Source organism: Lethenteron reissneri, chromosome 34 (assembly GCF_015708825.2).
Source record: "Lethenteron reissneri isolate LAM-NWPU_2019-01 chromosome 34, ASM1570882v1, whole genome shotgun sequence".
NCBI lineage: Eukaryota > Metazoa > Chordata > Hyperoartia > Petromyzontiformes > Petromyzontidae > Lethenteron > Lethenteron reissneri.
This window is the reverse complement of record NC_083812.1, coordinates 1,367,296-1,381,033: the sequence shown is the minus strand read 5'-3', so window position 1 is coordinate 1,381,033 and position 13,738 is coordinate 1,367,296. Positions and strand designations below refer to the sequence as shown.

At 56.7% G+C, this 13,738-nt stretch overlaps 1 protein-coding gene across 2 annotated transcripts in view; it reads left to right on the top strand.

Annotated features, from left to right (window-relative positions):
• The window catches only part of LOC133350515 (CXXC-type zinc finger protein 5-like), a 28,663-nt gene extending 20,777 nt beyond the window's left edge, over window positions 1–7,886 (top strand). For both annotated transcript variants that reach the window (XM_061564874.1, XM_061564873.1), the window contains exon 3: window positions 4,699–7,886. In XM_061564874.1, coding sequence (XP_061420858.1) covers window positions 4,699–4,719 — 21 coding nt within the window. In that variant the 3' untranslated portion in view covers window positions 4,720–7,886. The remainder of the gene's footprint in view (window positions 1–4,698) is intronic.
• The last annotated feature ends 5,852 nt before the right edge of the window (window positions 7,887–13,738 follow it).

The following is a 13,738-nucleotide window of genomic DNA, read 5'->3' as shown; positions in this document are numbered from 1 at the left end:
AGGATGTCCCGTGGGCTTCCCGCAACTAACGCGCCTCCAAACCTCGTAGCTCGCAGGGGCGTAACGAAGCGGTGAACTCAGTTCTATTCCGAAGCTCGCGATATATTAACCGCAGTGTGAACAAGGATCTATGATTGAATCAAGGTAATTAAAACGCGTTGAAATGTTAATAGTTCGTATGGAACGCAGAGCTGACGCCAAACAGGATCCGCTCGTCGCTGTCGTTGGGAGGGAGAGGACGACTCAGAGAGAGAGAGGACGACTCAGAGAGAGAGAGGACGACTCAGAGAGAAAGAGGGGGCGACTCAGAGAGAGAGAGAGGACGACTCAGAGAGAGAGGGGGGCGACTCAGAGAGAGAGGACGACTCAGAGAGAGAGAGGACGACTCAGAGAGAAAGAGGGGGCGACTCAGAGAGAGAGAGGACGACTCAGAGAGAGAGAGGGGGCGCGACTCAGAGAGAGAGGACGACTCAGAGAGAGAGAGAGAGAGAGAGGACGACTCAGAGGTGCTAGGAGGAGGGGACCACAGGTGAGGAGCGGTAAGGGCAGCAGCAGCAGCATCCATGCGGTGATGAGCCGGCGGCGATACCAACAATTGCCCACGCTCTGTAGCCCTCTACATAGTAAAGTGTTACCGGCCAATTAATTCGTTGATCGCGAGTAGAGGGTGGGGCAGAATCGCTAGACCCCACTCCATTTGCCACCCACGGCCAGACTGGAGATGCCTGTCTGGCAGGCGAGACTTGTAAGCCGCTTTAATGAAACAAAAAAATACGGAGACTTTCATGCGCGGTCAAAGTGACGCCACTACCCACATACCGTTTTGTTTAACACGACGTCCCCTGCATTGACGTCACTGGAGCGCTCCAGAAAGTCACTTGAAAGTCGTCCATGTCCCACTAACGAACCTTAAAGCACGCGCATAGAGGGGGGCGGGGGGGGGGCTCAGCGTTCCACACGCGCGCGGCACCCAGAGACACGGAGATGTGGTGGGTTGTGGCGAAGAGCTGCTACGTTCATGTTCTGGGTGGCGTCTCGCTCCATACGCCGGGACCGCGGCACGGGCGCTCCGCTCTCCTTGATCCCCCCCCACCCGCCCCTCCCTCTCCTCCTCCCACCTATGCACTCAACCCCCCACCTCACTCCCCTCCACCCCCCCCACAACAAACCCCACGTACCCCGCATGCTCCCGCCGGCCCGACACGCACACTCGCCACCGCACGCAACGGCACTCATGCGCAAAGGCAGGGGCTGTTGTAAATTCCAGGTGAGGCGTCTTTTATTTGATCTGACGCCTGGAACCCGCGACCTCCCCGTGACGCCGTGCGGACGGCGTGGAGCCGTGGCCGGTGGGGGGTAGGGGGAGGGGTAAACGTTGGGGTGAAACGGGGGGGGGGGGGAGAGTGGGGGGGAGAGTGGGGGGGCGAGAAGGGTGGAAAGCGTCGCGGTTTTTTTTAAGATCCGCTCAGTTTCCTCTCCCCCCCCCCCACAACGCCCGCTCGCTCCCCTGGCGTCATTCGTTCTTTCCTGTTTTTATTCCGTAGTGCGCTTTTCGCAATCCTTGTGAAAATATTAATTTTCTCCTCTTTTTTTTAGAGGGAGTGGAGTGGGGGGGTCGAGAGAGAGAGAGAAAAGAGAGACAGGGGAGAGAGAAAAGAGAGAGAAAAGAGAGAGGGGATAGAGAGAGAGGAGAGGGAGTGAGATGATCACAATTCACCCCGTTGGCCGCAGCCGCCGCGCGAAGGCGCGCGCATGCGTGACGCGTGGCCCTGCAAGACCGGCTCGGCCGGGTGTGGGGGGGGGGCGGTGGGGGCCGGGTGGGTGAGAGCGGTGGTGGGGGGGAGATGGCAGCAGTTGAGTGATGCGGGGCGGCTGCCGGGCGCGGTGAGTCAAGGCGAGGCGGGGGGGGCGCGGAGCTTGAGCCGCGACGTCGGGTGGCGCGGAGCCCGGGCTTCCGTCACGCGTGGTGGAGCCGCGCGGCGTGGGGGGTGGGGGAGGGAGGGAGGGTGTGTGTGTGTGCGGGAGGGAGACTGCTGTGGGGGGTTGTGTGCGTGGTGGTGGTGGTGGTGGTAGGGGGTGGTGGTGGTGAGTGCGAGCCAGGGGTGGGTGGTGGTGGTGGCGGCGGCGCGCCGGCGCGCGGCTTAAGTTTGGTTATGCTTCAGGAGCCGCTAAAAGCCGCGCTCGGCGCGCCTGGTGGGGTCGTTACCTCTAATCCCCTCTCCTCCTCGCTGGGCGTTACGCAAGCGCCGCCCGCCGCGATCGCGGAAAGGCGCCTGCGCCGCTCCTTTGTTGGCGCCGCTTTGTTGCCACGCGCGCGTGCGCGTGTGCGCGTGCCCGCGAGTGTGTTTGTGTGTGCGGGGGGCGGTGGCGGAGTTGTTAGCGCCCAGTTGAGCTTGCCAACCTGGCCAGCAGTTCGCGCGCACTGCCAGCACCAGTGGCGAATATCAGAACCGATCCTGGGCCTCCCCGAGGTCGAGCCAGCCTCAAATAACGTGTAAACATCGCTACCAGGGAGACAAAGGTGGTCCGTCGTGGTGCTGACCACCCACCCTCTCGTGCCCCGTCCCGGCCTTCATAGGTGCTACTCGCTAACAGCACTTACCCCAAGATTGTGCGTGCTGCTTGCTGGACATGTGAGTTTGTATCTTGAGTGGTGGAGTGTCGCCTTGAGTTTTGCGCGAGTGTTGGTGTGTACGCATGTCCGACCACTTGAGTATGAGCGCACGTTGATGGTGTGAGTCTGTGTGTGTTTGCGTGATGGCTGTGAGGGTGTGTTGGTGCGTGTGTGATGGCTGTGAGGGTGTGTTGGTGCGTGTGTGGGTGTGTTGGTGCGTGTGTGATGGGTGTGAGGGTGTGTTGTTGCGTGTGTGATGGGTGTGAGGGTGTGTGTGATGGGCGTGAGGGTGTGTTGTTGCGTGTGTGATGGGTGTGAGGGTGTGTTGTTGCGTGTGTGAGGGTGTGTGTGTGATGGCTGTGAGGGTGTGTGTGTGATGGCTGTGAGGGTGTGTGTGTGATGGGTGTGAGGGTGTGTGTGTTATGGGCGTGAGGGTGTGTTGTTGCGTGTGTGATGGGTGTGAGGGTGTGTTGTTGCGTGTGTGATGGGTGTGAGGGTGTGTGTGTGATGGCTGTGAGGGTGTGTGTGTGATGGGTGTGAGGGTGTGTGTGTTATGGGCGTGAGGGTGTGTTGTTGCGTGTGTGATGGGTGTGTTGTTGCGTGTGTGATGGGTGTGAGGGTGTGTGTGTAATGGCTGTGAGGGTGTGTGTGTGATGGGTGTGAGGGTGTGTGTGTTATGGGCGTGAGCGTGTGTTGTTGCGTGTGTGATGGGTGTGTTGTTGCGTGTGTGATGGGTGTGAGGGTGTGTGTGTGATGGCTGTGAGGGTGTGTGTGTGATGGGTGTGAGGGTGTGTGTGTTATGGGCGTGAGGGTGTGTTGTTGCGTACGTGTTGGGCTGTGGATGTGCGGACTCCGTCTTGGCCCGGAGACCGCGGTTGGTTTGAAACCCGAGTTGAGATCCCGTGTCATTTTTGCCCGAGGCAGTCTCACTGACACGCACACAGTTACACACGGACACGCACACAGTTACACACTGACACGCACACAGTTACACACGGACACGCACACAGTTACACACGGACACGCACACGCAGTCTCACTGACACGCACACAGTTACACACGGACACGCACACAGTTACACACGGACACGCACACAGTTACACACGGACACGCACACGCAGTCTCACTGACACGCACACAGTTACACACGGACACGCACACAGTTACACACGGACACGCACACGCAGTCTCACTGACACGCACACAGTTACACACGGACACGCACACGCAGTCTCACTGACACGCACACAGTTACACACGGACACGCACACGCAGTCTCACTGACACAAAAGACAAACACTTCGCGGGTCGCCCTAACGGACTGTTGGGGCGTGTACCGTTGTGTGAAGGCCGTAACGGCACACGAGGGGGTGGGTGGCCAGCACCATGCCCGGCCGCCTTTGTCTCCCAAGTGCTCATGTTTACACGCCGCAACAGGTCAACCTCGGGGAGGCCCGTGACCGGTTCAAATATTCTCCGCTGCTATCGGTCGCGGGCGGGAATCGAACTCGGGTCGCCGGCTTTCGTAGCGCAGCGCGCTAACCACTACACCACCGCTCCCCACATACCCCGCAGTACATACCACACACACGCCGACTTATCAATACGTAGAGAGTTGTGTTCTGAACTTGAATAATCAGGAAAAGTTTAGCCTCGAGGGTTTGAGAAGGTCGGCTGGCGGAGTGAGCGTGTGTAGTCTAGGGCTTGCAAGGTGTGGGATATGTTTATATAATGTGCAGTTTTATCGAGGGGCTACTATTGTGTGTTGTCTTGGTGTGGTCTGTGGCTGCTTTTGTTCTTGTTTAGCTGCCTTGCCCCAAGCTTGCATTGACTGTTGAAAACGCTGCAGGAATGTATGGACGTATGCAATTTGCCCTGATATACGTGATTTACTTTTAGTAACATTTTCCATACTTATCTTTGTATGCTTTGTTGTAGCTGACCTGTGTGTACATGTGTAGCGTTGTGCATGTACGTGCAACGCACGTGGCTATCGTGTACATGCATAGCATGTCGTGCGCACCGGATGATTGACATGACAATAACCCCCCCCCCCTTTCTGCCCCCCCCTCCCCCACCACAGAGCGTGCTGTTCGAGCACTAAACAGCTGTGCCCCCCCAGCCCTCACCGCCACCCAAGGCCCCCCGATCCCGGCACGGCGTCCGCGTCATGGAACGTCAACAGAGAACCACCATCGAGCGTCATCGAGCGAGGGCCGACGCCTCTTGGGGGGAGGCAGGGGAGGGGAGGGAGGGGGGTGGAGACGTCGCCCCTTCTCCTCGGCAAACGACGACGCGAGACGTGAATTCCAGCCTAGTAAGCACCCAGCAAACTCACCTCCCCGCACTCGAGACTGATACTTTTTTTGTATAAAAAAAACGAAAAGAAAACAAAATATACCGAGAAGATTTAAATAAAAGACTAAAGACACGAACACTTATCGACGTGGGAGTTGTTGGTGGTGATCATGGCGATGAAGACAAACAGATGTTCACATACATCGTCATCATCATCACACGGAGCCACGGGAGAGGCGAGCACAGCAAAGAATACCAGTAACTAGAACACCAACAACACTACAACAACTACTACAACAACAACAACAACACCACCACCACGGCACCAGCAGCGGCATCTCGACCGCGGGAGTTGTTTCAGCCGAACTCCGCCTTGCCCCCCTCCAGCGCTTAAAGCCGACCGACGTGTGCCGCCCTCGCCCCCACGCTGCCCAGTTTCGGGAGAGCAGTGGAAACCCCGCCTGCCCCCTGCTGTGGCCGCGTGCCTTTAAGAGCCCTCTATCTTTGCCTGCTGCGGGAGGTGGGGGCGGCCGTGGTTGGAGGACGGGGGGAGAGGGGGGGAGGGCGTCCTCCTGTGTGACTCGACAACAAAGCGCCTTTGAAAAACAAAACGGCAGCCACGGCATCGACCACCACCACAACCACCACCAACCAGCACGACTACTGCTGCAACTACTACTGCTGAAAGAGGACGAACTGAGCCCAATTAAGGAGGCTCCGCCCGCGTGGACTCTGCAGCGAGGCGCGGGTGGCGGTGACGGCCACGAGACGCGGTGGCACGCGTGGGGCGATTGGGGAGGATCACTCGTACGCTGTATATATGTGTGTACAGTCCGTGTACATTCACTGTTTTATAGTTGGAAGTCGACGGAGGCCGCCGGAACTGCGGCGATGACGCAGGTTCTCGTGGGTACCATTAGTGAGACGGGATGGGGGGTGGGATAATGTGGGCATGCATTGTGTGTTTGTGGTCTCAGCACCGCAGCATCAGCATCGTCGTCGTGGTCACGCCGCCGCAGCAGCAGCACGCCACGCACAGCGTGGCGATGAGCACGCGCACTGCGCCACCACTGTAGTTCCCGTGGCGAACCGCATCGCACCACGCCGCACACCGCGTTGTGACGACGGCACTGTCACAACGCACGGGATCGCAACACGACGCAGCACGCACACCGTGCGGTGATAACCACGCAACACACAGCAGAGGCACGGCACGACACACAGCAGAGACACGACACGACACACAGCAGAGACACGGCACGACACACCGCAGAGACACGACACGACACACAGCAGAGACACGGCACGACATACAGCAGAGACACGACACACAGCAGAGACACGACACACAGCAGAGACACGACACGACATCGAAACTGCCCAGGCGCGGCGCGTCGCCCGCCCGAAACAGAGCACTTCAGAGGCACCTCGGAACCCGCCTCCCCCCCCCCTTCCCTAAGTGGGGGAGCAGGGGCGGCCCCCCCCCCCCTGAATGTGGACGTGTCTCCAGCTGGAGCCACTCGGATGGAGAAGACGAACGCCTCGATGGCACAACGACCCTGATGTTGTTCACGCGGTGGTGCAGGACGGGGGGGGGGGGGTCCCACCCCCCATGCCCCCTCCCCCCCATGCCCCCTCCCCATCCCCGCACGCAGACACACGACGAGAACTCGCGGCCGAGCATGGGTGAAGCACTTTGCAGCGCCGTGGACGGCAGAGGAAGGCCCGGGGGAAGGCCCCAACCGCCAGGGTTGGCCGCACGGTCTCAAAGCGAAGGACCTGCAACAGAAACGGCGAACGATTGTTGTTTGTGTTCTTGTTGTTGTTGGGTGTCGGTTCTCCGTTATTTTTTTCAAAAGCGCCAATCCGATTAGGCGAGTCACGTTGGAGAAGGAAGGCGCCGTTTAAATCACAAACAACAACAAACAACAGCGACCAGGACAAACAACAACAACACGCTGAGCAATATGGAAACTTATTAAGGATGACTGAAGACAATAACGACAGCTTCGTCAGGGTCATCAATCTCGAGATGACGATCAATTTATAAATAATGATGATTGCACGCGAATCAGACGGGGAGATCGCGCGCGTTGGAGACACGGCGGTCGGTGGCGGCGGAACGGTTCACGACGAGGGCCCCACTCGTCGCCGCTGTCCACGGTCTCCCTCCTCATCCTCCTCTTCCCCCCTCTGAGGCCTGCGTCACGCGCGGAGGAAACTCACCACCACCACCACCGAGCCACGAGCCAGAAATGAATTCGGATTAACCGGAGCCGATACACAACGAGAAGACGCCGAGAGAGAGAGAGACAGAGACGATGAGAAACAACAACAACAAAGACTCGAGGACAAAAATAAAACACCCGAAATTTACTCTGGACACTTTTTTTGTGGAGCCGAGCATCGCGAACTCTGACGAGGGGAGGGGGGGTGTAGGGGGGTAAAGGGGGGGTAGTGCCGCCGCAGGTGACGTCACGGGGCACCTTGCCTGCGCGCGACTCGTGCATGCTGTGTTTTGGACGTTCCCGCGCCGAGGACGCGGGGCCACTTACCGCCGGGCATGCGAGGTAGTGGCGGGCGCGCGCGTGGCGACACCCAGAGAGCGCGCGCGCGCGGGGGGGGGGCGGGGGGGTGGGTTTTGGGGGGGGGGCATCACAGTTGTATCGCGAATGAATGTTAGCGTCATGTAAACAGCCCTTGTCGCGTCTGCCGTCGTTAGTGCTGCGTTCATTCTGGTCTCTCTACGTAAGCGGTACGGTATATTTTGTTATAGACGATATACAGAAAATTACAAAAAAAAAATGGGAAGCAGAGAAATACTTATTGTAATATTAATAATGTTGAAGATAATTAAAAAAACGTCATATTTTTAATTATTTTTGTTCGTTCTTATTTTGCAAGGATTGCGTTTACAGTGGAATAATAATAAAAAAAACTATTAAATAAAGATAATTTTCCTGTGCTATAAAATCATCTGTGTGCTGCGAGATCTGTCGGGAGGTCAAAGTTTACTATCACCCCCCCCCCGCACCATGGGAACGTGGACCGTGCCGAGATCTGCACAGAGTGTGGACGCCCTAGACGCTACCACTAATTCCTTCCCAAGAGGGGGAGTTCGATCTCGGGTCATTCAATGAACGGAGCCTGGAAGTAGCCAATACCGTATACACAGAAACATGTCTTTCTTTAGACTTCCAAAAATTCTGATTGTGCTCTCGGCGTCATAAGCTGAGACCTCAATTAGCTGGGAACTTTGGCGTTGAGTAACGAAACATCGCTCCGTGTTATAGAACGGCCTCCGGAATATGATATCACAGAACTACGTCCGAGATCCTTCAACCCACACGAGGCAGTGACTGCCCTTGCACTCGCTCACATGCCTGCAAACAGTGTTCATCACCACGCGAACATCAAACACGAGTTTAAAAAATATATATCTTTAGTCAGAGGTAAAAAAAACTCGTAAATAGATCACGGTTCAAATTGCATATCCTGGGTGTTTCCGCATTGTGTCGGGGATGAGACCTTCAACTCGTCATACCCGAATCCCCGGTTTAGTCACGGGCGGGCTGGAAGCCGGATTTAAAGCCCAGATGAAAGTCTCCGTGTCCCAGACACGGCCGTGACACGAAGCCCCCAGCCAGCACCACCCAGCCACCACCAACCACTTCCCACGCACAGGGCTCCCGACGGTTCGGGGGGTTTGGGACGCGAGGAATTTGGAAGTGTGTGGATGGTTGAGTGGGGGGGGGGGGTCAGGGTCGTGAGTGGATGTTGTAGACTTGAAGAGAATCTCGAGAAAGGTTCTGCCATGAGGACGTCGCACCTCCGATGAGCACGGGTGGCTACGTACGGTGCGAAAGAAGTCTAACATATAGACGTACTGTAGGCGACGTAGCAGAAGAGTTGGGATTTCCCGTGATGGTCAAATATTTTCAATACTCCCAACTTTTTTTTTATATCTGCAATTAATTCAGCGATCCGAGGTTCATTGTTCGATTGTAGAGCAAAAAAAGCAACAACCCCAACAACAACATCGAGACGTTTAGACAGCCTCTCAACCGACTGTCATCGTAATTACTCCCCAAACCGAGTCGGCCACGACGGTTGTTTGACCATACTTCACCACGAACGTGCGAGCATTGTCGACGAGCGGCAGCAACCAGGCACACGCGGCCCTCATTCGTCTCCCCAGCGCCGACGGCGACACTTGGCACCGAGTGACTCACCTGAGGCTGAGTGGAGCGACAATGTGCGGCCCCAGCACCGGTTCGGATGTCACTCGCCGACGCTCACGTGAGCCGTGACTCGGTGGGCACGGTTCACGGCCCAGAGTGCGCGTGACAATGACAATTCGCACACCCCACCCTGCACAAGGGAAAGCGATCAAAGGCAGCCTCGGAATTCTTCCTTTGGCTCTCACTCCGCACTCAACCACCAATCGTATCGATTCGTACGCTATGAACGCAAAGACAAAGATGCTCCGTATAGCCTCTAACAGACTGTTGGGGCGAGTGCTGTCAGCGAGCACCGATGAAGAGAGCCAGAACGGCGGCACACACAAGGGGGGGGGGGGGGGGGCAGCACCACGCCCGGCCGCCTTTGTTTCCCCAGTGCTGTTGTTTGCACACACCGCACCAGGTGCTCATTTAAGGCCGAGTCGATCTAGAGGAGGCCCACAACCGATTCGGATATTCGCCATTATTATTGGCCGTGAGCGAGAATCAAATTCGCGTCGCCGGCATCGCAGCGCGGTGCGCTCATCACGGCGCCACCACTCCCCACAATAAACACAAACAACAACAACAACAATCACGTCGTCATTTGCCTATATACTGCTGCGAGACGGCCTCCCAACGCCGTGCCGGTCATGGGCTTGTTTGAGCAATCTTCACGGCGCCGGTGGGGTGCTGCGTTGTGAAGGAGGCGCCCAGTGCCTCGTCCAGATTCCACTCGCTGCTGAAGTCACCCATCGCCCGCGATTCGAACTTGGGTCGCCGACTTCATGGCGCAGTGCGGGGACCACTGCGCCACCACTCCCCCTCCCCCAGAATAGCAACTACTACGACAAAGTGGGTCCCGTGGTAATCTACGGGTCTCTACGTTAGTCTGTGTGGCCTGTGTTAGTCTATGGGCCATGTGTGAGTATGCATTCTGTGTTAGTCTATAGGTCGCATGTTGGTCTGTGTAGTCATATGACATAGGGTTCGTGGTTTAAGTGGTAGCAATGGAAATGATCGTGATTACGATTTAACCTGATGGTGATGACACAATGAAGGATGATGATGATGAATGTTGATTTGCGCTGCTGATGATGGCACACGGGTCGATAATGATTCCCGTTTCTATTCATCGCTGCTGCTGCTGCTGCTGATGATGATGATGGTGAAGAAGACGCTGATCTCTACTGCTCCCGCTTGCTGGTGGATATTATTGCTGCCGATGACGATGATGATGATGCCTCCCGTTGCTGCTACTTGCTGACAATGACGACGTCTCATGCTGCTACTTGCCGATGACGAGCGGCAGCAGCAGCTGCGGCTGCTGACGCTACTGCTGCTGCTCGTGATGGTGGTGGTGGTGGCGACTGCGGGGAGGTCGTCTGCCGTGCTCGCATTCCGCGCGCAGCCGCAGCCGCCGCGGCCCCGCGCGCCGAGTCAACACGGCGCGTGGGGGACGAAGCGCAGCGACCTCGGCTGGACCGAGTTTCGCAAACTGCTCCGCGCGACAAGGATGCCGGGGGGGGGGGGTGGCGACGACTGGGATCCCGGGTAAACACGCGCGGAGCTCAGCTGATTCATGAGACTGAGGTCACAGGCGGCTTCCGCCTCCACACTCTCCCCTTTCAATCCCCCCCACACCCCCTCCCCGCGAACTTACCTGGTAGTGTCACCTGCTCTGTGTTCACATCGAGACCCCCCCCCCCGACTCCCCCTCCGCCCGCGCCCTCCACAGCCCCCCTCTCCACCAAGCGCGGCTCTCAGTTGAACGAGCCGCGAATACAAACACGACAAAGAGAAAGATCCCCCCCCGTATAGCCTTTCACAGGCCGTTCGGACAAGTGCTGTTAGCGAGCACTCTCAAGGCCGGCATGGCACGCCTCCGTCTCCACACGCACACATGTGAAAGTGCGCGCACACACACACAGATACAGACCCCCCGTGTAGCCTCGACAGATTGTCGAGGCAAGTGCTGCCAGCGAGCACGCATGGAGGCCGCAGCGCGGTATGAAAGGTTTCACACACACACAACACACACTTTCTCTTACGGTTGAGGTTAGGGTCAAGTTTAGTGTCAGGATAAAGGTCAGGGCTAGGCGCACAGCACTGACCGCAATTGTTGTGTAGGATTCGGGCTCGTGTCAGAATTAGTGGCAGGGTCAGGGGCTGGGTTCGAGTCGCGGTTCGGGTCACTCCTGACCCAGCGCGCTCGAGGTTCAGGCAACAGCGCCACGTGACTGGGCTTTCAGCGCCACTCAATCTGCTTCTGAAATTCCAATCAGTGCCGTTTATTCGATTAAAGTTGTTGGAGAAAATCGATAGGAGGAATACAAAAATCATATGACCTTCAAAACCCTCCATAAAGAAGCGTATCCTGCTGGCGAACTGAATAAAATATTACACGTCCTTTGTAAACATGTAACTTTTTTTTGCGGATGAAATTAAATTTTGGAGAGAAAAAAATTCGCGAATGGGATTGAATTCAAAATCAGCGAATCCACGTCGCAGACTACAATCCCAGGCGCGATCGGAACGACCCCGTGAAAAATACGACACGTGGAAGGTTGATTCAGAATGAGCCGAGCTCTTAAATTTAGATTATTTGAAAAATAAGCGTGGAATCATTCAGCATTCGTGCAGTGAGCCCAGAGCTCACCCGAACCTGCGAGACGTACGGAAGACAAAGATCCCCCGTGTAGCCTGCACACGATGTTGGGACAAGGGCTGTTCGCGAGCACCTAGGAAGGACAGCATCGCTCACGACGAGGAGGTGGTGTGGGTTAAACCATACCCGGACGTCTTTGTCTCTCCCCAATCCTCACACACCTCACAGAGCGTGAGTCGAGCTATGAGGGGGAGGACCCAGGCCTGGACCGGGTTAGGTGTTCGACACTGACGTTGGCCGTGAGCGCAGTGCGCTGACCACTGCACTGCGGCAGCCAGCGTTACACACAGCAAGTGAGACCCACAGGCACATTCCAGAGACACGGCGTTGTACGAATACACAGAGAGACAGGCAGGCGCAATCATAGCACTGGGCAGCGTTACACGGACTCAGTTGGACACCGCGAGATAGAAAGTTCTACTCGGTCAGGAGCAGAGGCAAAGATAATATCCATTTACGCTGGCACAGACAGGCAGGTAATAAGTCATCATATGTAGACAATCAGATATACGTACTGACACTGAGAAGAACAAACAGGAAGGCAGATAAACACTCAGATAATGGCAGAGACACGATGAGACGGTCAGACACGCGTAAATGGCCAGACACGATGAGACAGAAACAATGGTGCGGTCAGACAGAATTTGGGACAGTGAGACAGTCAGAAGGAACGACAGAATGAGAGAGTCGGACTCGACGAGACATTCAGACAGACACTGGGACACGACGAGGCAGTCAGAGGGAGCGATAGAACGACAAAGAGACGCGCGTGCACAGCGCTCCATGCGCGTGCCCCACGTTCCGCACGCGCCCGTTGCTTCTCCCACGCGCTCTATGCTAATGCACGAATTCCCGCCGCATTAATTATGCTAATGGTAGCTGATTAGCACTCCCGAGGGAACCGGGGGGCGGGGTGGCGGTGCGCGTGATGGGTATTAATGAGAAGGGGCGGGGGGCGGCTGTTCGCTGCGCCGCAATTGGGGGGCTCCTTTCTTGAGCCACGCGCTGCGAGGTGCCCCTCCCGGCGCGAGGCACGGAAGGGCTCAAGGCGCAGGAATTGATGGGATGGAGGCACGCGGCTGTGGATTTGCGATGGTCACGAAATATGACGTGGGTTTTTCTCTCCGTCTGGCCGTGTGTCTTGTTTGTCTAGAAGTCTAAGCGTGGGTCTGTCCCTCCGTCTGTCCGTGTGTCTTGTCTGTGTGGGAGTCTAACCGTGGGTTTTCCCCTCCGTCTGTCCGTGTGTCTTGTCTGTGTGGGAGTCTAACTGTGGGTCTGTCTCTCCGTCTGTCCGTGTGTCTTGTCTGTGTGGGAGTCTAACCGTGGGTCTGTCTCTCCGTCTGTCCGTGTGTCTTGTCTGTGTGGGAGTCTAACTGTGGGTCTGTCTCTCCGTCTGTCCGTGTGTCTTGTCTGTGTGGGAGTCTAACCGTGGGTTGGTCCCTCCGTCTGTCCGTGTGTCTTGTCTGTGTGGGAGTCTAACTGTGGGTCTGTCTCTCCGTCTGTCCGTGTGTCTTGTCTGTGTGGGAGTCTAACCGTGGGTCTGTCCCTCCGTCTGTCCGTGTGTCTTGTCTGTGTGGGAGTCTAACCGTGGGTTTTCCCCTCCGTCTGTCCGTGTGTCTTGTCTGTGTGGGAGTCTAACCGTGGGTCTGTCCCTCCGTCTGTCCGTTTGTCTTGTCTGTGTGGGAGTCTAACCGTGGGTTGGTCCCTCCGTCTGTCCGTGTGTCTTGTCTGTGTGGGAGTTTAACCGTGGGTTTTCCCTCCGTCTGTCCGCGTGTCTTGTCTGTGTGGGAGTCTAACCGTGGGTCTGTCCAGTCCTAACTGCACCCAGACCAGTACTAACATCACTGCGCAGCTCACTCACCCCAATACTAAACTCACCTACACAGCTTCACCAAATCAGTACTAAACTCACCTACACAGCCCACTCACAGCAATAC